Consider the following 25,522-nt stretch of genomic DNA (forward strand, 5'->3'; position numbering starts at 1 on the left):
GCTCACACACACACACACACACACACACACACACACACACACACACACACACACACACACACACACACGTGCGCGCATTCCCCGAGGGCGGTGCCAACTGCACCCATCAATTCCTGACCTGCGGCCTCTTAACTAACCCTGTCGCCCGCACGTCGACGACCCCCAAGCTTGACAGCCATCGACCGCCACAAAGTCACTATTGGGTGGACAGGCAGAGGTGCGTCGGATTGAAAATTGTCCTGACCAGGGCAGGACAACGAGACAACATCCGAGTGAGAAAATAAAGAAAGAAAGTAGGCGGGCAAATGAAGGGACGGAACATACGTGACGCTTCTCGGTTGCCCTGCTCGGGGGCTGTTTATCTTGCAGATTGAGTTAAAGGCGAGCCTCTTCCAACCCTCCGCATACCAGACAATATCACAGTGGCTCAGCTTTAGGAATATAAACAGACAAGCTTTATCAAAGACGAGCGTGGCTCTTTAAAACGCATCGGCTCTTTCTCCTAACTTAATTTACGGCGCCTTACGCAACGGGCCTTTATTGGATTTAAGCTGTTTGAATGTCTTATTCGGCCTGAAAATGGGGATGGGGGGGTGGGGGCTTTAGGGGGTTCTATTGATATGGGGGTTAGGACTCCCATTTCCGTGTTTGTCTTACACTCGCAGGCTCATTGGAATCTATCAGACATTCTACATTTGATTTTTTTTTTGAGGGGGGTGGGTGGGCTTTAAATGAGTACTTTCTGTACTTAGTCTGCTCCACTGAGTTTTTTTTTTTTTTTTTTTTTTTTTTTTGGTGGTGATGATGTGGGCAAAAAAAAAAAAAGTTGCGTCTCCAATGACTGTTTGCATCATCCGGTGTTACGTTATGTGGGTTTTCTCCCAGTTGAATTCAATCGCGGTTGATAGGCGTTGCGAGGGAGGGGCGACTCGGCATCTCGAGGAGCTCAGTGTCGCTGGGAGAGAATGAGAGCCTTCCCTGTCGGGTGGTCTTTCTTTTTTTGCTTCTCCTTCCTTAAGCCTTCTCTAATATGTTGCCATCTTTTCTGCCTTTCTTTCTCCCGGCCTGAAAATCCCCCTCCTTTCCGTCCACCCTCCACCCTTCTTTTTTTCCCCGCTCCTAATATCTGCAATATCATCTCCCCCACTAATTTCCTCCGCTATGTTTACCTCGGCGCACACATACAAAAACACCCAGTGTGCCTCAGTAGTTACTTCATACAACCGGTGGGTGATTAGGCCTTGAAAAACCCCACAAAGAAAACCACACCAGACAATCAAAGATGCCTCAAGTCTTTCAAAAACCAAATTTTGATGATTCAGCGATCAACACCGGCAAGCAGCGCCTCCCATCTGCCTCTACGGCTGTTCTGTGCGTTTTACAAGCACTGACTTTTGCCATCTAATGAGTCTTTTTCTAACTTTTCTTTTCTTTTTTTTTTCTTTGAGCTTCGAAAAGCGGTCTGCTGAGTCAGTGCCAAAGTACACACACACACACACACACACACACACACACACACACACACACACACACACACACGTTTTGCTCAAAGTGCAGACATGGGACAACAGGAAAAGTGGAAAGTAACACCACCTGAAAAGAAGCAAAAGGTCCCCCTGAGACCAAAAGCTCATATAAATGCAAGGAGGGACACATAAATACTGAAATGGTGATGGCATGTGTGTGTGTGTGTGTGTGTGTGTGTGTGTGTGTGTGTGTGTGTGTGTGGGTGTGTGTGTGTGTGTGTGTGTGGGTGTGTGTGTGTGTGTGTGTGTGTGTGTGTGTGTGTGTGTGTGTGTGTCGTACAGGTTTAGGGTGAAGTTCATTATTTTTTAACAGCACATGCAGATTAGCGTTTATCAATAATAAGCAACACAGCACAAGGGCGCTATTTCAGGGCAGCACCTGCACCCAAATCTGTCCCCATAGTGTCTGGATGGCTGAAAGAATTGTTTTCATCTACTGCTTTTATACATCGGCTCTGCTTTATTTCATCTTCTTTACTACTTAGTAAAAAAAAAAAAAATCCAAGGGCCCCATCGTCAGGATTTGGCACAGGATGCGGACCCCCCCACCCCAGTGCGTATTGGTACACTGAAACCTGAGCTGCGGGAAGTGGCCCTGCGCATCATCACGTTGAGGCAGACAAATAACTCACCGTTTGAAACGTGCTCTCGTTTTGTGCCCGCTTTGGCTTTATTTTCCTCTTTCATCTCCATCACTCGGCTCCTGTCATCTTCGTCGTCTTTTATTGTTTTCCTTTAGGCTCTCGTTGAAACCGTAAGAAAGGAAGGGGGGTGGAGGGCGGGGGAGAAAAAAATACCTGTGTTATCTCAATACGAGCTAGCGTTTAAAGACAAAACGAGCTGCGGCTGGCTGGGGTTTAGTTAGGCCCCCAAATTCCAGGAAATATTTTCTTGCGCCATTCCCTGAAGATTTGTGGTCGTCCTGCCCACAATATCCCTATAATGTTTTCGGTGGAATTTCCACAAACGATAAAAAGCAAGTTTTGGAAGAGTGAAGCGTTGATCTTCCTTATCGCTGCACGCTTGGATTATTTTACCTTGCAAATGCGACTGTGAAAACGCCGCGGGAGGGAGCAACATAGTGCGGCTTTTAAGGGGAGAAGAATGAACACAACCCCCGCACCCAAAAAAAAAAAAAAAAGAATCCAACTACTTACACATAATATAATAGAAATGATTGTCATGTGGAGCGGTGACATGACGCAAAAAAATTGCCAATCGACGTTCAGTGTCATCGAGCTGATGAACGCAACAAAGATTTTGCCACTAATATGTGTTGGGTTTTTCTTCTCAGGTCCGAGGGTCCAGTGTCGGCTTTCCTGCATGGGGTTTGCATGTTGTCCTCAGTGCCAAAACGTTCACGGTAGGTTCATGAAAGACTCTGAATTGTCCACCGGTGTGAAGGCGAATGGCTGTTTGGGGCACATCCTCGCAGCCTGGGCCCTGAGCTGTCACCCCACGGGCGGGAAAAAAACAAAACAAAAACATTCTTTGCACTGTTAGTACAGTATTCAACGAAATGTTATTGGTGGTTCAAAGGTTTATTTTTTTGGGTCAGACTTAAAAAAAAACAACTAAATGCTTAAAAAATATTTTTAGGGTCACCTAAAGCCATCTCTGATGGAAATTTGCTGTTGACCAGCCTTATTGTTGACTGCGCCTGATTGTATGTCGCAATACGTTCCATTGGACGTCAATTGTGATCATCCCCCTTTTCCTTAGTCACCCCGAAAACAAAAAGAGAACGCAAAACACGCTCAGCTCATCTATGAGATGTTCACTGAGGAATTTGGAAGTCATGCATGGGCAGCGTTTCAACAGTTCTGCTTGTGTAATTTATTGACAGTTTTTTTTTTTTATATCCCCCTGGGCAGTTTTAATCAAATTCTAAATTGTATCGTATGAGTTGAGGGGCATTTAAATTTTATAGGCGACATTGAACCAAGACGGAAAATGAATCGAATGCCGATGCAAAAAGAAAAACTGATGTAACAAGAATGATACGGTCTTTGTGCACCAGGAAGTGGCCACTTTCCTCCCCTTTGCTTCCCACTGCGACGGTGTGAATTAAGCCGAGGTCAACGGGGAAGACGTCGCTGTTCAAGTGGGGTTCGGAAGAATAGCATCTCAACACTCTTACCCCTCGGGTAACTGCTGCTTGGGACAATTGAGGGCACACACACACACACACACACACACACACACACACACACACATGCTGAAGTAAACATCTCGCTGGTGAAATACTAAAAGTCCCCCTGGGGAAGTTGGCCCACTGGCCTCACAGAGTGACCCTTGTTACCGAGGTGATTAGATATTGCAATGCCTCATCTGCAAACATTTAGCCAGTGTCAGCCCTCATCTGCAACGTGGCACCGGGGGCCACCGCAGGCAAACACAGCCAAGGATGTGATTGAGGACATGTGACAAATGTTACGTTTTCTTCATTTCTTCTGTCAGGTTTCCAGTTGAGGAAAGGATGCCGTATGCTACGAGATGCATGATGTGAAGCGGTGAGGTGGTGAACAGCCCAAAAGTGGCATTTAACTCTCACAACCTTTTTTTTATGGGGGGGTGCGAGGTATGGTTTTTTTGGGGGGTGGGGGGGGGTCAATGTGAGAGATTTTGTATTCAGTGTGAGAGCATTTCTTGAGCACAAGATGTTTTGGGGGTTCTGTTGCGGATTTTGTTGGGTGTAAAAAATACTTGAGATTTTTTTTTGTGACAATGAGAATTTTTTTGGGTGACACTTTTTTGGCATGAGGTTTTTTTTTGTTATGTGTGAAAGCGTTTCTTGTATGTTTGGCTTTTGGGGGGATCTGTGTTCTGAGTTTATTTTTTTGAGTGTCAGATTGTTTTGGAGTTTTGGGAGAAAATAAGAGATTTTTGTGAGTTAGTTATTCTGGAGAGATTTTTCTTCGGATGTGTGGGATTTTTTTTTTGTGAGGGCAAAGGTTGTGTTGTGGAGGTAAATGTCATTTTTGTCCTATGTAGCACCTCATGTATATAATTTATCCAGTTAACGAAGGTTTACAGTTACTCCAGTGGTAACAATAGTGTCTTTTTTCAACAGATTGATGAAACCAGGTTTAAGCTCTTGGTAAACTCGTTTTGTTGTAAAAGTGAGGAAATACACATTTTTTTCCCTCAAATGATCTATTTTACACCCACTTGATTATTTCCCTCCTTTATTTCCTCCCCTAAACATTCACAATGGAACATTCCCAATCTGAATATTCCCGATAAAAAGTGCGTATCGGCATGGCTTTTCCTCATCATGAAATTACTATCGGTTGTCACATTCCACCTCCTCACCCTTGACCCCTGACACACCGGTCTTCCTCCTTTAGGCCAAACCATCCTGACCGCCACGCATTAGGTCACTCATTGGCCTGACTGCGACTTGGCTTTATGCTCACTCTGCAAGCAAGTCAATGACTCCTCAGAGGGACATTAATAATTTACTAGAGGCTCCGCGGCGCACGGAACATGAATATGTTCTCATGTTTATGCACACATAGAACAACCCAGAAATGTCCAATTATATATCCCTGTAAAAGTTACCTGATATACTGCTGGATCAAGAGACCTTCTGTTTCCTTGAAAATAGAGAAGCGGTAGCCATCGCTCATGCGCAGCAGTCCAAAAGGGGGATTGACTCTTTGTACGACACTTGTGTAAAAGGCGCTTTTTAATATATGACAGCGTGTCAGGCAGTTGGGAAAAGCAAAACCGCCGTAGCCCTTTGTCATCACTCTCAGCCAGAACACTCATGCTGAAAACATTCACACTTTTACCAGAATACGGAATGAGAAGATCCGGCCACCCGTGTTCCACAGCGCTTGCCGTCATTCACTGGAAGCTGTCCTAGCTGACTTTGGGCTCTCCAGCCAAAGATCCATTTCCACTCACATTCTTTGGGTAATTTATAGTAGTCAATTAATATTCAACTTTTTGGAAGATGGAGGACATGTAGACTCCTCACAGGAAGGCCATAACTGAGATTTGAACCCAGAATCTCAAAACTTAGAACCTCAGAACTGTCGGGCTGACCTGATAGCCCCTAATTGACTTTGCTGAAAATCACCAACTGCTCTCCTTGAAGAAAATATACTGTACCTTCAAAATACTGTATGTTCATTTGTGATTGTAAGAAGTAGTGCTTGTTTGGTAAACAAACAAACGCAAATAACAGTCACAATGTATTTATTTGGTGCGTTTTCTATGCGTAACAACATTTACCAAGTGATTTATTTGAGACATTCCAAGACGAGCGAGCGTCCTTCTCTTGACAGTTCAACGTCCCGTTCCAGGGAGCCCAGAACGGATTAGCAGCGACCTCTAGTGTTCACCGTCAGTCATGTAATACAGTACAGTAATTGGACTTGAACCTACTTGCTGCTTCGCAAAGTGTAGGGGAATTAGTTTATTTTATTTTACAAAAATAAAACACAATATCATTAGACAAGTCCCAGCCAGGGACAACCAATCTCTTCAAACACTTACTGACATGTCATTGTCGATACAAAATTAATTATTTATTCACCTGAACGCATGCAAATGGTAATTTAAACTTGTTCAGCTCACAGAGATGCGATGTCAGACGCAGGGTGACACGGAAAGACAAATGAAACACGAGAAGGCCGTGGTGATTTCTTTAGGATGCATTCAGGATTGATGTTCCATCCTCTCAAACGAGGGGGCACGCTTGCATTTAGTTTTGACAGTTGGAGCTTCCAGGTGGAATTTTCACCCCATTTGAAGATTGTGACCGACAAAGTGCAGTCAAGCAGCTTCTTTGCTCCAACTCCCCCCTGCTCACTATAGCATTTAAGTGCTGAAGTAGGCTAGATCTTATCTAATGGATGCCACAAGACAATGAATTATGTATTATGCCTTTTGTGGTTATAGGTTGATCATGTGACCTGTATTTTTTTTCAGTCAAAGTCACTTCCTTTCAATAGTGATTAGTTATTTCATTGCAGCAACAAGTAGCAGTAAAGTACTGTAAAATGCTGTTGAACCACAATCATCTTTCTTCCTCTATCTATGCCAGCGATTTACACAGTTAATGCACTTTCACGAGATGATTGGAACTTTGGCCGAAAAAAAATACGTCATGCAGTTTGAATATTAACACTTTACTCTAGTAAAAGAACAAAAATAATCCGATTATATATTATTATAGTATATATACTTTTATTAATAGAAATGCATTGCAAATACAAGTTAAATATAAACTGTACCTAAGTATATGTTTAAAAACAGTGAATAATAAAGTACGAAGGCCGAATTAAATAAAATTGAACTGCAGTTGGGCAGAGATTTAACGTACCACTAGAGGGACCCCGCACACAACGAGTGTACTTACATCATACTGAATAACAGTTTTTGATGATGTTTAGTATTCCACGTCGTGCTGTATCGCATGGAACGCTGTCAAATTCAAAGCCAATCTACTTTTAGTGTTTATTTGTGTGTTTCTTTGTGTTTTAATAAACAGAGCGGCAACCCTCCACTGAATGAGCAATCAGTACTATCGGTGGAAATAGACAGCCTCAAACTTAAATATTGCTTAGCGTACCATGGAAGCTTGGGCAGCCCAAGTTGCTCAATAACATCTGGGAAACGTTGTTTCGATAAACTGCTCTGCGCTGAACTGAATGTTATGCTTGGGGTTTGTTCAATCGTGATTGTTTCTGCATATGTGTCACTGTCAAGTCAGTCACGGGCGTGAGGCTACGTCAGCCCGTCCCAGCCAATCAGGCGGCGACGTCCGCAAACGGGGCGCTGGAGACGTACACCTCACAAACATGGCGACGCTCGAAAGCGAATACGGAGATTGGAAATACGACCGTTTTTAACCGTGAAGAAAGCAGTCCCGTTGGCGTGTTACGATGTGGCGGGGTTAACCAGGGCCACCGGACGCCTTTTGAACGATGTTCGCAGAGGTAAGTTACAACTGACGTCCGTGTTACTGTGAGTTTAGCAGCTTTCGGCGGATGCTTGTCAAGCCCTGGAAGCTAGGCGGCTAGGCGTGAGCCCAGCAGGTAAACACACACACACGTACAGATTGTCATGGGAGAGGACGGACGCAGCACAGTCTCGGCGCTTCTACAAAGCTTGTCCGCTATAAATGGTACTCAACCCGGGATTACACAGCTAACGCGACGCTAATACCATGATCTTGGGCTATTTCGTACTGTCAACACTGCGCTGAAATTAGCTCGACTTGACTAATGTAGATAGGGAGTGTTTATATGATGATAAACGGCCTCCACCGGGAAAATTCGACACCGCACAGATCACAGGTGAGCTGGGTGTTGGCTTGTTTTTTTTTTTTTTTTTCGGCCAGGTGAGTCGTTTGTCAACTCCGCAGGAGTCAGTTAATCGCGTGGATGCCGTACGACGCGTTTGTTAAACGCTGAGAAATGTTGTATCGCTTCCTTTTGACATTTGGTTGGACTCAATAGATAATCTGCTTGCGTGTTTTAATGTGGTTCTTGGAGCAGCCAGACTGTCAGGTCACGTGAGCCTTTGTCACAAACAAAACATTACCAAAAGCAGGCAGGTTTGAAGTTGAGGCAATGTGACGTATGATTGACTTGGTGATCCGTGGTATCTTGATTTAGAATTCGTCCCGTGACGAAACTCGGAAATTAAAAAGTTACTTATTCCCCCAATTCAAATGATGATGCAGCCCCTCCAAAATTACCACTTTTTTGTCGGCGTCTATAATAAAGAAAAAATAGCACCGTATTGGATTCGCAGCACAAGCTGTCCTCTATTTGATGGCATCTTGCTGCCAAGAAACTATGTTGGAATTGAGTAACTTCAAAGATGGGAGTTTGCAACAACAAAACAAACATGTAACCTTTCCTCATTCCCTGCTAGCCTCAGTATTTTTTTAAATAACTTTTCCCTGAATTAAACTAACCAATCAGAGACTAGTGACAGCAGGCATGATTGAGGGAAACTTCAAATAATTGCAGCGCTGATTAGTGACAAAACCTCTATGGAGTGCGAGCAATGTGGCAGCCTTGGCATCCACCCATACATGTGTGTTAGTGAGCTGTGGGCATTTCTTTTGGACAGAGGGGTGGGTTACGGCGTTTAGAGGGCGGGACATGAGGCTACATTAAAATCTTGCTAGCAGTTCCAACTCGCCATACTTACAAGATTGCGCAAATGTTTTTGTTTTCACGCCTAATTTGCATATCTTGTGGCATGACAAACACGCAAAAACGTTAAATAAAATGGATTATACTCACCGGAGATGCTTGTTATTTTTCGGCAAAATCCACCATCTTTGGCTAATTTTGTTGTTTGGTAGTTAGCTAGTTGTTGCTGCTCTAGGAGTTAGCAGAGAAGGCCCTAAAGGCCCTAACTGCACACCACGGAAATTATGGGCAAATGCACTTACTCAGAGTGAAATCTATGCATTGAAAAGACAATCACGGAGACGAAAATTAATAATATTCAGACCATTGACCATTTCCTGATGCTGTCTCAGATGACCTCACTCTGTCTTGTTGTTTGCCGCAAAGCTTTAGGCACCAACTGTCCGGGCGCCCGAAGGGGATCTGCATCCCAAAATGTGACTCCAATCTTCCTTTAACGCTTTCTGGTAGTGTTTGCATGATGACAGAACCCCATCAGGTAAATGAAAATTGGACTTCCTTGGCAGAGGTCTAATAAAGTTGAATTAAGGTGATAAGAGGCTCTTCTGGGCACCTCTCCAGCGGTTTAAGTGCACATTTAGCCTCGGTAACGAGGCTTTAGTTGCCACTGCAGTATTCTTTGTGTCATAAAAACAGTACGGTCTTTGGTGAGTCACGGTCCTCTTCGTTTGCCAGCTTTCTAAAGGTTTACTTTTCAATGGGAAAGGTACAAACCGAAGAACGCATTAGCCTTCTGAAGTACCTGCCCGACATGCATCTGCATCCTCTTCAATTAGACATGAGCGCACTGTTTGACGGGATCGGCTGCACGCGTGCTGCTAAAACACCGCGTCGTCGGAGAAGCCGTTTAAATGTTCCCTTTCAAACGCGTGTGCCGTAAGATACGATCACATCAGGCTTTTGGGTCCGACCGCCTCTCCTCTGTGAAAACGATTGGCTTTCATGTGCACGCTGAGGATATACTCGTCCTTCCCTGATCACCTATTTAGGGCTCTGGCATAGTAAAGCGCCACAATCACTCGCTGACCTTGTCCTTCCCCGTTTGGCCCAAGTCTGATTTGAACTGACCTTTGTCACACACTTAGCCCGCATGTCACCTTGGACATCTCGGCCTCCTCCTGTCCATCAAAGGAATTCGCCGATTTGACAAGCTGGGCGGTCTGCGGTTTGGCAGGCCGACTCATGCGGCTGCGTCCCGCTTGATGTGGTTTTTGGTACCGTCTGCGTTGCGGTCATGCGGCCATGCAACCGTCGCATCGGAGGTTGTTGTTCAGTTGAATCCCCAAACGGACAAAAGGCTCTTTCTTGACGCCACTGGCTGCATTCGCAGACTGCAAATAACGTCCAACTGTCAGCGCCACGTCCTGCGGGAGTAACGTAAACCTCCAGTGCCTGTCATCTTCGGAAATGATTCTTCTGCTTGTCTTGTGTATCCACGGACGTTTTAACATCCAAGCACGTGCGTTCAACTTGGCTTGACGCCGTTTGCAATCTCATTGCATGGCAGAGTTTTTATGTGAGACCGAGGAATGAGGCACTTGAAAATGAGAAAGTGCTTGGCTGTCTCTTTAACCGCCTTCGGCCAAGAATGTGATCCAGACATCATTCAGAGGTGCTCGGAGTCGTCATACCTCATGATGCCCCAAGTCCCCTCACAGATCCTTGGAACTTTAAGTTTTGTTAATGAACGTTAATGTTAATGCCATGTTTGCTCTGTCTTTTAGTCACCAACCAATACGGTTATTATGTGCTAAGTCTTTATTTTATTTTTTTTCTCTCTCTGTCAATGCTTTTAAAGCGGACAATATTCTGCTCTTGGCAAATCGCAGCAAATCTTTGCCTAATGCATTCCCGGATGGATTAGGCGTGAGCAGTCATCCCTGTGACTCTCTCCCTCATTAACTGGGGGGATCTCCCGCCGGCCAGTTTTAATGGCGTAAGCTAACAACATGCTGCCTAATGACAACGCTGATCAGGGCTGTGGTCACCCATGAGATGATCTCAAGTGTGTCAGGAACCAACCGAATCACGCTTCTCTCTGCGGCCGCGGAACGTTAAACATTTCAAGCCCGCAGTGACAAATCTTATACTGGCCGTGTTAATCAGTGGAGCAGGTGGTTCATGTTTTAAACCCCGCAGCGTAAGCCGCAATAACTCGCACTGTTATCATCTCGTCTACAAAGCCGCCCAGCATCGGCGCCTTCGCCATCGCGGGGCATACCACCCGGATGATAAGACTCCGCGTCGGCTGACGTCACGCGTGGCTCATGTAACACATTTCAAGTGGGTCTTTTTCACGCAATGATTGTGCTTTTTTTTTTTTTTTTTCTCTTTTTCCTGGAACGTCAGTTTGTTGCCTTTTAATGAGTAATTTGAGGTTAACCAGCGAGGCCACAAAAGATTTTTTTGGATCCCCCACCTACCTTGGGATCTTTGTTAGATGTGAGTCGAATAGGAAGTCTTGTTGAGCCTGTTTGAGCACTCGCTGCACCTTGGACATTTAGAGACATACCTGAGTGATTCCTAGTTTATATTCACCTTGCGCACATCAAAAAAAAAAAAAAAAGGACAATGAATGCCGTGACGCAAAACAAGTGTTGGAATTTTTTTTTCTCCCTCTGGCATTTATTTCATTTCTCATGAAACAAAAAAGTTTGTCCCCGGCGTTATCTCGCATCAACGCCCACAGAAAGGCACAGCAAAATATTTGCGGCTTTGAAGCACGTACCTCAGGTCAACATTTTGCAACTTGTTGATAAAGCACCATGTCAAGGTCAGATTGGTTTTTGGGGGGTTTGTTTGCAATTTGTTCAGAGACGCTCTTGTTCCTACTTTTCTCGACCGGGAGTCTGCCCACTTGACAGGTCATCGTTTAGTTGATGAGAGAGAGGCTGTTAAAAGCAAAGTCAGGGTCGGGGCTTCTCCAAGGTTTGGTAGTGTGCTGCTGCTGTGTTCTCGGCACACAAGCATTGTCACTCTGAAGTACAAGTCATGGACACGATGTCACTCACATAAACACTTGCACAATTGCAACGATTGGAAACGGGAGTCGAGATGAATGGTTAAGTGGCTGTTCACATCTCGCAACGTCGACACATCTGTCATCTGAGCGAGGTGCCTGGCTCCGTCCGCCGGTGTACGTGAAAACAACGCATCGATATTGTTGTCTGACTCCGTCTCTGCAGCACTTCACGTTGTAACGCAAGGGCGGGCCGAGATCATCGGATCATCATCCCCCCATCAGCGTGGCTACTAGAAGCCGAATTGTTTTGGCGAGCCTTCGTGCAATGCCTACGCTCGAAGGTGGCGCAGCGCTCTTCTCTGTGCTGATAGTTCCAGTTCGCCCTGCGACCCGACTTGCTTGTCCAGAAAAGTGGGCCGGCAGACTTGCTCGCCGGGTGCGAGAGCTTTTGTTTCCTGCGCTGACAATAACAGGAACAGTATGGGAAGCGGCTTATGACTATATGCCCACAAAATGCAACCTCACGTCTCTTTGTGTGATACCACTTGAACCTCGCGTTTTGTCACGGTTTCCTGTGCCCCAAAATGTTTTTTTTTTTTCGAGTTAGCGTGACGTACAGGCGAAGCCATTTTTGTACGATACTGAATAAAAATATGAGTCGGCATGTTGTCGAAATACTTTCAATCTAGTTATGATATTAAAAGTGTCATTCTGTAATTCAATTCAGCCAATCGGATATTCTCGAATGTCAAACTTACGTTTTGACTTTTTTTTTTCCTCCGCCAGAGTGGAAATGACTTTTTTTTTTTTAATGGTGTGTGTGTGTGAAGTGTGAATGTGCTTGGTGAAAGAAGAGTATGCATTTTTGAGGAAATACAATTAAAATATGCCAAAAGGGGGAAGGGGTGTCACAGGTTGTGCGTATATTGAAAATTTGTGAAGCTTTGTGAAATTGGGTTGTAAAATATGAATACGCTGTCTGAATTTAGATTTTTTATTTTTTTTTCCCAACATGAAGCCGATTTAAGGTTACTTGGGACATCTAGTTAGATACTTTCCTTGACATTGTTGTTTAAGCTGTCGTTAAATGATGATTCCATTTTTATTATTATTTTTTTTTGTAGGCCAGTCTGTCCTTTTGGGGATGGGGGGGTCTTGGAGTAGTGCTGTTCCTCGTCACTTTCGGACCCTTCGCCATATTCTACCTGGCCTTTTACATCCTCTGCTTCATCGGCGGGTGAGCAGGCGCGCTTTTTTTGGGCGGGGGGGGCATAGACACGGATGTCAGCCTGTCACTCTTGAACTGGTTTACTCCCACAGGGGCTTTGCTGTCACTCTGCTTTACGGGAAGATCAACTCGGAGAAGTACTTGGAGAGGTGCGAGCACTCCTACCTGCCGCCCCCACCAATTGGTATTTTAAAGGTAAAACATTTGACTGTGTTCGTGTTGGACATCTGCAAGTTTCCCCCTCTCATGGTTCTGCCTTTTTTTGGCAGACGCTGGATGAGATGAAGCTGGAGATGAAGCCCATCAAGATCGACAGGCGACTGACTGGCTCGAGTTTCATCGATGAACCTCTGCAACAGGTTTGCGACAATCTGAAAATCGCAACCGCGCGACTCGCTGCACAGTTTGGCCAAGCGGTGCTTTTTTGGTTTTTTTTGGAGCACTTTTGTGACAGGTCAGCAACTTTAAAGGCCCACATGAGCCATCCTAACCTCAGTCTGGTTTGTTCACGTGGAGTCTGTTGTGTTGCTTTATTGCTCCGTCAGCCCGTTGTATGCCCGCACTTGTGACGCAAACATTTTTTTGCAATTCAAATGAGGCCAATGCAAGAGGAAGAATGAAAGCATGCGGGCGAGGCGTCAGATAGTATCAGCATCTTCAACTTAAAAGCGAGCACGATCGGATGCTTCATCTGCATTTGAGTTGTCCGAAAGCGATGCAAGTTGGCCACTTCGTGTAAGCTCAAGCAGCGTGGCCAGCATCGTTAAGCAGCGACGCAGCAATTTTTTTTTTTTCCCAACCTCGCAAATACTGGGAATCCTTGATGAAGGATCTCAAGTGAGTAGGGCGTTTTTAAAAAAAAAAAAAAAAAAGAAAGGAAAAACAAGTGACTTGTGCTGATTCACTTACCACACAAACCACGTCAAATGCTGATTTTCTGTCACTTTTTTTAAAAATACAAATGCACTCTGTTAGCATTGCAGCATGTTTTATTTTGAAGTTGGCATTTTTTGAGGGTTGGTGTTTTTTGCCACCTTGACATTGTAAATGGCGACAGCAAAGTGAAAGGACCCATGAAACGGACTTAAAATGCCTCAGATGTCAGTGATGACTTGAAAATGTCAATTTGACACCATGAGGACATTTTTTTCGGTGAGATCTGTTTTTTCTTGAACAGACATACACGACTCTAATCAACAAAATGAAATCAGATTTGATTTCCACCAGGTTTCTATGTAAACAAACAAGGCTCTGATTCTTGAATGCAATTTTTTGAAGCATTATTTATGACTTTTTTTTTCCCAACTCAAGCTCTCAGATTGTTAGCGCTTGATAATTAACAAATTTTCACAGCTTTTTTTTTTTCCTTCTTCTTTTTCTTTCTACTAATGTCCCTGCAGGTGATCCAGTTTGCCTTGAGAGATTATATCCAGTACTGGTACTACACTTTGAGCGAGGATGAGTCTTTCTTATTGGAGATCAGACAGACGCTGCAGAACGCCCTCGTCCAGTTCTCCACGCGGTACGCGTCTCACACATACACACACACTCCGCAGCCACTTCATTAGGGACAACTGCAAAACAGACACTGTGCAAGATGAATCGATTTAACCAAATGTAAATGCTATCGCTGTCGTGGGCGCCGGTTGGGTTGATTCCACGGTTTTAGCGAATCTCGTTGGTATTGTCACACTTATCTGTTCAGGTCCAAAGAAGTGGACTGGCAGCCTTACTTCACCACTCGCCTGGTGGACGACTTTGCCACCCATTTGCGTGTCTTTCGTAAAGCTCAGGATCGTCTCCCAGACAAAGAGGATAAACAAAGTAAGCGCCGACGCTCTCGCACTCGTCACAAGCCACGATCGCTCACGTGACCCGTTGACAAATTTGAGTACCGTTTGTTGCATGGCCGTGAATGACAAGGACAGAGCACGTGCGGTTTGTTTGACGGATTTGTTTGGTCTGAACCGGACAGGGGACAACATAACAGAGGAGCTGATCGACTCGTTTTTCGAGGCCGAAGTGGAGATGGAGAGGAAGATTTGTCGAGACGTAGTCTGCACTTCCCTGAAGGATGAAGAAGGTAAACAAACTCAGCTCTGTTCCGATGACTCGCGTCAAACAATCAATCGTCGGCGTGATTTGTCGCCCGATGTTTTGTGTCAGGTTTCCTTCGAGACTTGTGCGAGTTGCTTCTGTATCTCTTACTACCTCCCGGAGACTTCCACAACAAGAACATGAGATATTTTTTAAGAGTGAGTGCGCACTCGAAACAGTCACGCCTCCGCAACAGCGAGCCATCCCGCCACGGCGCCGTGTTCTCATTTCCACCCGCGTGCGTTTTTATTTAGGAGGTGTTGGCGCGTGGCGTCCTGCTGCCTCTCATCAACCAGCTGAGTGACCCGGACTACATCAACCAGTTTGTCATCTGGATGGTACCAGTTTGACATTTTTACAATGCGATAAGTGGATTGAAGACGTCGGTGACCGTGCGCGCGCACGCGCGCGTGTGTGTGTGTATCTTTAGATCCGAGACTCCAGCTGTAACTATGAAGCCTTCATGAACATCCTGAAACTGACAGACAAGCCAGCGGAGCTGGAGGCCGTGAAGGATATGGTGATGGAGGAGCTGCAGTACTTGCGTTCGCTGGACACAGCAGGAGATGGTGGGGGTCATGTCGCTCACGGCTACGACAAGGTCCAGATCAATCTTGGACTAATCTCGCTTGCTTCGCTTTGTGCTTTCAGACATCAACGTGATCAAGAACCAAATCAACAGTCTTCTGTTTGTAAAGAAGGTGTGTGAGACCAGGATCCAGAGACTACAATCTGGCAAGGTAGGAATGGATTCAGGAGCTTATTAACCCCGAAGAGGTCCTTTCAACATCCACCCTCACTTGTCCACCAAAAAAAAAAGGTCATTTCATCAATATATTTTTTTTATCTGCTTTAAACAGCTGGAGCTTTAACAGCAATTTGCTCAAAACGACCAAACTTTGTGACTTTACATATCCTGTACAGATTTTGGTTTGGGGCTCTTGTGGATCGTTGCCATTTTACGATCATTCAATTCAATTCAAGCATTTGATTAGGATTGTCATGACATTACAACCCGAAAATAAGAAATAGAATGTCACAAAATGGCCAGAGAAGGTCAAAAGTAGGTGTGTCAAACTCATTTCACATTTTGGGCCGCATACGGCCTCGATAAATGTCAAGTGGGCCGGACCATTAAAATGATACCATACTCTCCTATGAATAACCAAAATATCATGTCTTTCCTTTGTTTCTGTAGAAAGAATCACAAGAACATTAGGAAAATGTTGAAATTTAATGAACCTATCTTTTACAAAACATTTGACAAAATGACTTAACTCCCTGTTTCAATTGGCTGTCTAAATCTGCTGATAAGTTCGAAATCCTCTGGTCTAGTATTCCTCGACAGGCTAATATTGGCAAAACCCTGTCGCTCCTCGGGACATACATGTTCAGCCACCTTCATCATGCATCATTTAACAAAGTCACCGTCGGAATACGGCTTTAGTGCTAATGCTATTTCGCTAGCAATTAGGTAGCTGGCTTTTACCTCTGTGTTTGGTCTGTCTCAGTGACAGACTGAGACTGCTGTTGTCTTCTAACTCCGATCAAAACAGTGTTCCCCCTAGCGGATGATCCACGAGTTGCAGCTGATTAAAAATATTCATTCTGTGTCTTTTATGTATTTTTTTCACTTTTAAAATTATCCTGCGGGCCTGATCGAACCTCCTTGGGGGCCGATTCCGGCCTGCGGGCCGTATGTTTGACACCATTGGTCGAAGACAGACAGACTGTCAACTGACAGACCGTGTCCTTGCCCCCCCCCCCCCCCCCCCCCCCCGCCTGCCGGGTAGGAAGTGGACGCTTTGAAGCTCGCGGCCAACTTCGGCAAGCTGTGCGTCATCCCGCTGGATCACATCCTCGTCCACAACATCGCCCTGCAGTTCTTCATGGGTAAATGCGTCGATGCTGTCGCCCGTCCTCAACTTCCGTTGCGCTCATGGCTTTTCTCCTGGCAGATTTCATGCAGGCAGCCGGCGCCCAGGCCGAGCTCTTCTTCTGGCTCACGGTGGAAGGCTACAGGGTGACGGCGCAGCAGCAGCTGGAGGCGATGCAACGCTGGCATAAAGACGGCAAGAGGCAACCCAACGCCACCAAGGGGCTCCTCAAGGCGGCCGCGCTGGGGGTCTTTGAGCAGTACCTCTCTGACAAGGTCAAAAATTCAGCCGCGAACAGCCTTTGGACCACCAACATCATAAATACAACTCGCCGGAATGCCACGTCTTGTAGGATGTAACGGATTTCACCCATAGTGAGAAGAACACGGGTCGATGATAGTTTGAATGATATTCTTGGGCTACGTTTAGATGATGTTCAAAGCGGACAACTTGCGTAACACGCGAAGTAGGATTTCAAACATAGATTCCTGTCACGGAAACATTTATTTAAATTACAAAATGTACCCAATTTACCTAACGAGCTTGTTCTCCCAGCAGGCCTCTCCGCGGGTTCAAGTCAACGAGGACTCGATAACACGCTTAGGGGAAAAGCTGCAGAAAGACGATCCCACGCCAGAAATATTTGACGATATCCAGAGAAAAGTAAGGAAATCATTTCCTGAATGAACTCCTAGCTTCCTCAATGATGATTCAAAAGTCCGTAACCAAGCGAATGGTCTTTTTTTTTTTTTTGCCTCAGGTGTACGACATGATACTGAAGGATGAGCGCTACTACCCGGCCTTTAAGCAGAGCCCGCTCTACGTGCGCATGCTGGCAGAGCTGGACATGCTCAAAGAGCCCAGCTACCGCGGCTCCGACGACGGCGACGGAGAATCTTTCAATGGCTCTCCCACCGGGAGCATTAACCTGGTGAAGGCCTCGCTTTGTCTCGCGAGCGTGACTGTTGTCCACAAAAAAAAAAAACAAAAAAAAAAACAACTGAAGGTTTTCTTGTCTTTTCTCCAGTCTTTGGATGACTTGAGCAACTCCTGCCATGATGAATCTATGCAGCTCCACGCTTTCATCTCTGACACCGGTATACACACACGCACACACACCAGATCGGATGTTTTGACTGGATTGACACTGCGTCCTGGTAGCAGTGACACAACCGTTTTTTTTATTTTTCTTTGCTTTTTAGTGGCACAATTTGCATATGCATCCATGGCAGTGTAAATAAGAAAAAAACCCACACACACTTGGAATTAGATATTATCCTCCTCTCAAATATGGATAAAAAATGATTGGACCCGCAGTGTGAATGCAGCCTATTTTTTCTATTGATGTGCTGATAGCCCCTTTTTTATTTTTTTTTATTTTTTGGTTTTGTTTTATCGCCCATCTTTTTTGGTGCCAAGCTCCATTTTTTTCTGTCTTCTTTCTTTGCTCCTTCCATCACCTTTGTTTTTCCGTTCTTTCTTTTCCTTTCTGTCTCCCGCCAATTTGTCCCCGTCCTTTTGCACACCCGCATGTTTTTTTTTCTTCCTTGACCCACTCCCGCTCCCTTCCTTCCCGCTTGTGGATGTATTGTCGGGTGGGGTAGCTGACGCTTGTATTCCCGGCTTGTGGGCTGCCGCAGGTGTGTGCAATGAGCATGGGAAGACGTACGCGCTTTACGCCATCACTGTATTCAGACGCAACCCGGACGGCAGCGAGGATTGCTGGAAGACGTACCGGCGCTACTCCGATTTCCACGACTTCCATATGAGGATCACCGAACAGGTCTGATTTTGCTCGGGGTGGGCGCGTGCGTGTTGCGAGTGGGAGAAATGGAGAGTGTGAGCATCTTTTACGCGCGTATGAAAGTGTGAGAGAATGTAACAGCGTAAGCGTTTGAGCCTCTTCTTTTTTCTCGACGGGCTCACATTGCCCCGTCGCACTTTTAGTTTGAGAACTTGACGTCCATCCTCAAGCTCCCGGGGAAGAAAACCTTCAACAACATGGACAGAGACTTCCTGGAGAAGAGAAAAAAAGACCTCAATGCTTACCTACAGGTATTACTCTTACATATTAGTGTCATTAATTGACATGGGTGCCCAAAATGAAGATGCATGTCACTCTATATCTGTTTTTTCTAGTTGCTGCTGAACCCCGAGATGGTGAAGGCGTGCCCGACTCTTGTCCCGTACGTCTATGACTTCCTGGAGAACAAAGCCTACAACAAAGGCAAAGGAGACTTTGCACGCAAGGTATAAAAAATAAATAAATAAAATATGGGAGTACATAGGAGTCGCAGATTCACTTTTCTGCTGTTTTATAAATGTCATGAGAGCGGTTCTGTGCTTCACGGCTCCCGGCCTGACGCTCAACGCAGAATTGCCGACAAATGCGGGTCTCTCAAACGCTCACTTGTCTTGTTGCGTTCACACACCAGATAGACACGTTTGTCAATCCCCTGCGGAGCTCCATGAGGAACGTGTCCAACGCGGTCAAGTCCCTCCCCGACAGTCTGGCCGAGGGCATGAACAAAGTGTCGGACAACATGGGCCGCATGTCCGAAAGACTGGGCCAGGACATCAAGCAGTCCATATTCAAGGTGCTCCCCGTCACCACCTGCGCTCATCGTGACAAATGTGACAATTGTCCCCTCCCTTGCAGGTGCCTCCTCTTCTTCCCAAGCCGGACATCGACCCCGAACACTGTCGAGTCTCGGCACAGTTGGATGACAATGTGAGTGGACCCGCTCAGGTGTCAGTGATTTTTTTAAATATTTTTTTTGCGCAAGTCTCCCTACCTCTTGTATTTGCGCGAGCAGGTAGACGACAACATCCCGCTGCGTGTCATGCTCCTGCTGATGGACGAGGTGTTCGACCTGAAGGAGAAGAACCAGTGGCTGCGCAGGAACATCAAGAACCTGCTGCAGCAGCTCATACGGGCCACTTACGGCGACACCATCAACAGGTCCGTCCATATAGAGACCGTATCAAAAACTTTATAAAAGCGAGTTTTTACTATTTAAAAGCAGTTTTATACATCCCATCTGCTCAAATCACATTTCGATTGAAACCAATTACATTGAACCAACTAAATGTTCAACCAAACCAAATAACAGAAATCTACTAGCTTAATTCTAATTTATGATTTGGAACACTATCGACAAGCGAACAGAAACTAGCCAATAAGTTAGTGGAATGAAAAAATCCTTCTGACTACTACTACTTAGCAGAGCAGCAGTACATACAGACATTACTCATAAGTAGACAATATATTATTTCTCTAGCTTAATTGGGGAACCTTCTCTGCTGCTGCTTCTTGCACTTAATCACATGCCGCCTCTTCCAGTCGGCATCAGCGCTCTTTGGCATGTTGCGGCATAACGTGCAACTGCGCCACTGTAAATTCAGACTTGTCTTTGTACTGTAAAAACCCATTCGAAAAAGATCCTCAAAAATCTGTGATATTGGAGGACTCACTGTCATAGGGAGGAGACCGCCCACACATCACCGTTGCTTTCTCTCCAGAAAAATTGTGGACCACGTGGACTACTTAACTTCTCCAGAGCAGGTGGCAGACTACGTCAAGAAGTTCAGGTAACGTTGTAGCTCCTTTTAGCACCCCCCCGCCCCCTCCCCAAAGGCATATGCAGGAACGATCTATCTGAATTCCGACCTCCTCCAGAGACTCCTACTGGCCTAATGGGATTCTGGCGGAGACCCCGCCTCGGCGGGACAAGAGTATCCGGATGAGGACACGAGTTGCTGCCAAGACCAGTCTGCTGGGCATCATGCCGGGTGATTACGCGCACACATAAAAAAAGAAAAAGAGGCACTAGAGAAACTTCAACTTTTTTTTTCCCAACAAAGGTTAGATTAGCTACAATTCATCTGAGACAAATTTAAAAATAATGTCTAAATAATCAGATGGGGAAATTGACCAACTCCACTCATTTGAGTGTCAAATATTATTTTCCGATCATTTGTTGACTTGTCACTTTTTGGTGACCACACGGCAGACGAGCTGAAGCACATCATCGGCGCGGAAACCACGCGCAAGGGCATCCTGCGCGTCTTCGACATGTTCCAGTACCAGCCCACAAACCGGCGGCTGGTCTACGTCTTCCTGGAGGGCTTCTTGGAGACCATGTTCCCTCAGTACAAGTTCCCCGAGCTCTTTGTCAAGCTGCACTCCCGCTCGCCGCGCATCCACAGATACAGCCACAAACTCAAAGGATCCTCCCTCAAGAGGTGACAGGAGTGGACCGAGCCAGATGGACACAGAGAGAAGTAGACACACACACACACACATGGACACACATGTTACACGCACAGACTTGAGAGCTAAATGTGACATTGGGTAAGGGGCTTAATGTGAACTTTAAGGGGTGAAGCCCTCATGTCTTCTCATTGAAAACACTCCAAATAATAATAGGGATATTACACATCACTTGCATCCCACATGACAGCGTTTTAGTCCCCCTTCGGTTTTGGACGTTTTTAGTTTTGCTGAACTGGGTCAGTCTGTGCTGTTTTTGTTTTTTTGTTTTTTTAAACTGCAGCAAGAAACAGCGTCGACCCACACCTTGCCTTACCTTCCACTTCGCTTCTACTCGCTCCCCTCTTAATGCTGTAGACATTTTTACCTGCAAAAGCTGCACTCTTTGCGTTCATAGCAACCAAATATGTCAGTAGCACTGGCTAACGAGGCGCTGTTTTTAAAAATGTGACTGAACAAATATCGGATGAATGGATTTTCTTTTTAATTGTAATTTTCACGCCTCTGAGCTTTGGTTTTTTTTTTGTGCATGTGTGTTGCATCCGACTCCCCCTCCCTGCCCCCACCACCACAGCCCCCTTTACTGTACATTATGACCCCACAAGACCAAAGCTCACAATCTTGTGCTCTGTGAAGACGTATGATGCAAATTGATGCAGTGTTGACCTCACACAGTGTGTTTGTGTATGCGTGAAGGTGCAGCTGTCCATGCAAGCACACTAAGTTCGTGTCTCTGGAAAGCCGTTTGAACGTTTAGTCGGTATCATTGATATCCATCTTAAGGTCCATGTACCAGTAGGATAGATAGATACTATCTATACACACGTGTATATATGTACATATATGCATATATGTATGCATATACCTACACGAGAAGCATGCAGTTGTCAACTAATGTGCAGCTTTTCCCTCCCTCTACGAGTGCACTGAATTGTCTCAATTGAGCATAGTAGTGCTTAAACCTTAAAATGGATTATTAAGGATATTGAATAATTGCTTGAATGGCTTTCTACACACGGCCGCGAATGTATTCTCTGCTCTGGTGTGCGTGTTCTCCAATTGTGGGAGTGAGTCGGCCTTAAACAATGCATTCGCATTGTGAACTGACAAGAAGCTCCTCCACTTGACTGATTCCTACTCCTGATGTGGACAAATATTCCAAATCAAATGAGATGGCAGACATCAGGTCTTAAATTTTGTGCAATATTACTTTTCTTGGATGCATGTGCATTTTGAAATATGTAGTGAAACAAGAGATTCATGTTCCTTACAAAACATGAAATGTTTCTCCTCATTGGCCCAACAACTTTAACATTCCATTGTACCCGTGTTTTCTTTTACAGACTTGTTTTATAAGTCACATTGATTTCCTCCCCCAAGGGTGTGGACGTTTTCCTCCTAAGGATTAACCTTTTATTAGCAAACTAGCTTGTATGGCTAATTTAGATGGGGAAGGCCCCGCCCCCTTCCCTTTTCCATCAAATCGCCTGTGACAAGTTGAATCACTGCTCTTGAGCACTTATAGTAGCAACTGTGGGGCGTAAGTCTCCCATTGGCTTGGATGGAGAACTTGCATCTCCAGTCATTGGCCGGAACTCAGCCGTGGTGGCCTGTGATTGGCTGATAAACTGAATTGTCTGTTCCCATGGTGAGACATTACCTGGAGCATTGTGCACCTCTTCATTCAGGAAGGCTTTTTGTTTCCCCTCTTAAATCCAGAATACATAAAAACGTGCATATCTGTGTACAGTTTGTCAATAGTGTGCCTCAATGTCCTGTCAACTCTATTTTCGTATTTTTCTTTAACCAAAAAAAAAACAAAAAAAAACAGCAAGAATGTCATGACTTCAAGCGACTGAAAAAGACTTTTTTTTTTTTGCATCACGCCTACCAAGAAATCCTTCCTTGAGAGCAACAGTGCTCACATCAGTACAACACTAATAAAAGGTAACTCAAGACTAACTGACGAACACTGTGTTGGTGTTTTTTTTTTTTTTTTTTTTTTTTAACCCCGTTTAACAGCGGTCGGTCTCTGCTGCCAGAAGCAGTATCCTACATTAACCTAAATTCAAATACACTGTAGTCCATGAAATGACATTGCTACTTAATATACGACTAACTCTTGTACAATCAAATGGGTCGAAATCAACTGCTGGATAAGAAGGAAGAAGTCCCCTGGTGATCACGTAATTGCTTTTTATCTCGACAAATTCCAGATACAAACACTTGTATCTATCTACAGCAAGAGAGTCCGTTTCGAAGCGCGCCCTTGTTCCCAGCATGATTCATAGTCCGTGTCCAAGCTTTCTCATATCGTCTTCCTTCGCGCTTTACCCACAGGGTCTACGATGACAACCGCTCCCCACGCGGCCAAACCTGGTCATGAGAGAAATGTCACTTGTTAATCCTTGTCCTAATGATATTCACATTGCGTCCAACTCACTTGTAGCGAAAGTAATCTGTGCGACCGTCCCCATGGAGGTCGGACCACCGAGTCGCATCACTCTGCGGGCAGCGTTGAACGCGTACAACCCAGACAGGATAAGACCACTGCCGCAGATGAGTCGACAGCTCCAGCAGCTCTTAAAAGTCTGCATGGACTTCGACATTGGGACGTCGTCTCCTGGCGGCGCCTCGGGTGTCGCCATCTTGCTGCGTATCGTATGCTAAAGCTAACGGCTATGGCGCCTGGGAACCTTGAATTCAGACGATAACTGCCGAAAGGTTACGCGGAACGGAACGCGCAGCGAGAACACAAACGGAATGCATATTCAGATTGTCATGTTTTCCAACGAAGCGCGGCTTCCTGTATTTGGGATTCCCGGAAGTTGTCATTGTTTGTCATTTTTCATGCTGACCAGGAGATGTCGCAAACGCATGTCGTTCACTTTCGTTTTTGTGTCGTGAAATTGAAGTACACAGTACTGTATAACAATTTCCACGGTACGCAAAAGCAGTCATCATGGCGGGTCACCGAGTGGCGCTTCTGTGCAAAACGCTGTTGAACAAGCAGCAGCAGAAGAAGCTTGGACAGGCAAACGTGACGTCAGGCCAGCAACTGAAATGGAGTCAGGTGTGTTAGTGATGGGATTTTCGGCTCTTTTCGGCGATGAGGTTCATTTGGTTCGGCTCAGTGAAAAGAGCCGGCTCTTTTTGGCTCTCAAACGGCTCTTTTAGCTTTCGCTTTTCTTTTAAATATTTATGACAAATTTAGCATACATTTTGAAAAATGACTTGGTGAACTAAATATTGCACTCTACTGACTGCAAATAGCAACAATTATCAAGCAAAGAAATGTCTTTTTACTTATTTTATTGAACATAAAAAAGGCTCCAAACAATAAACAAGCAACCAAATTAAACTTCAACCAACAACAATCAAACATGCTGCATCATAACAAAAATAGTGAGTATTAACTGCAACAGCAGCAGTGAACAAAACAAACATAAACTACTTCTTGCTTTATTTTAACAAACATAAGCTACTCCTTGCTTTATTTTAAATTTGCAGTCAACAAAACTAAATACTTCAACTTGGAATACCTGTACTTCAATTTGTCCAGTCTTTGAGAACACCCTCCCTGACGGGACAGATGTTGCTACAATGCACAATCTACTCTCCATTACTTTGATCAAAAAACGGGGGTAGACGGAAGCTCGGTATTTCCACCAGCTCAGTGGATCAGCTGCCCTTGAAATCTGTGGTTCTTCAAGATATGCCCTAATTTAGTGTTTTGTGTTTTTGCACGCTTGGTTTATACTATAAATTAGATTCAGATTGCTTGCCAAACGCCTTTGTGGTTTCCAGGACAGTAGGGGGCGATATGAACTAAAGACATCCAATTCACCAAGAAGAAGAATAAGTACAAGCCCTAGAACGGTACCACATCCGGTTCAATGAGCAAGTTTTTCCGCTGTCCACAAGCCCTGTTCTCAGTGAGTAATTTTAAAGAAGTACAATTCAACTGAAAAAAAAGACTGATGCCTTTGAAATATGACATACCTCTCATGGTGTCACAAAAATTTAAATCCTTTCAGAGGGTGTGCACACTTGTGCAACATTATTTCAGTTTATTTGTATTTGGGTATTAATTGTTTTCAAGGTGTACAATTTATATGGCATATTAGTGGTGGAAGGTTTTGAAATGTTTTTGCTTTTTTTAATATCACAAAAACCTGATATTTGAACACGCATGTGTAGACTTGCCCACAATCTGTGTTTGTATATAAACTGGATAAGTTTGAATCCTGTTTTAAAGAAGAAAAAAAATCTAGATTTTCAAACGGTCAAAAAAATACAACTGTTCAAAATTGTTTTATTTTTAAAAAATAGGGAAAAGCAGAATAAATCCTTTTTTTTTTTTAGATTTCAAACGGAA

The 25,522-nt window shown here is 44.8% G+C and overlaps 1 protein-coding gene across 8 annotated transcripts; it reads left to right on the forward strand.

Moving 5' to 3' along the window:
- Positions 1–7,307: 7,307 nt before the first annotated feature.
- Positions 7,308–21,392, forward strand: snx13 (sorting nexin 13). Of its 8 annotated transcripts, none has more exons than XM_019866159.1 (26): positions 7,308–7,477; positions 9,074–9,185; positions 12,794–12,906; positions 12,990–13,092; positions 13,167–13,256; positions 14,298–14,419; positions 14,603–14,721; positions 14,873–14,980; positions 15,064–15,152; positions 15,249–15,332; positions 15,425–15,563; positions 15,646–15,734; positions 16,788–16,887; positions 16,953–17,146; positions 17,430–17,534; positions 17,632–17,802; positions 17,899–17,968; positions 18,476–18,654; positions 18,819–18,926; positions 19,011–19,121; positions 19,307–19,468; positions 19,531–19,602; positions 19,688–19,833; positions 20,394–20,462; positions 20,551–20,663; positions 20,885–21,392. In XM_019866159.1, the coding sequence occupies exons 2-26, from the start codon at positions 9,165–9,167 to the stop codon at positions 21,118–21,120; spliced, it is 2,913 nt and encodes a 970-aa protein (XP_019721718.1). In that variant the 5' UTR covers positions 7,308–7,477; positions 9,074–9,164; the 3' UTR covers positions 21,121–21,392. The 8 variants fall into 8 exon arrangements, with proteins under 8 accessions (XP_019721718.1, XP_019721723.1, XP_019721719.1 ...); XM_019866160.1 differs by lacking the exon at positions 7,308–7,477 and adding an exon at positions 7,482–7,576; XM_019866162.1 differs by lacking the exon at positions 7,308–7,477 and adding an exon at positions 7,606–7,665.
- Positions 21,393–25,522: the final 4,130 nt, after the last annotated feature.

The sequence above is a fragment of the Hippocampus comes genome, unplaced genomic scaffold (assembly GCF_001891065.2).
Source record: "Hippocampus comes isolate QL1 unplaced genomic scaffold, H_comes_QL1_v1.1 scaffold50, whole genome shotgun sequence".
NCBI lineage: Eukaryota > Metazoa > Chordata > Actinopteri > Syngnathiformes > Syngnathidae > Hippocampus > Hippocampus comes.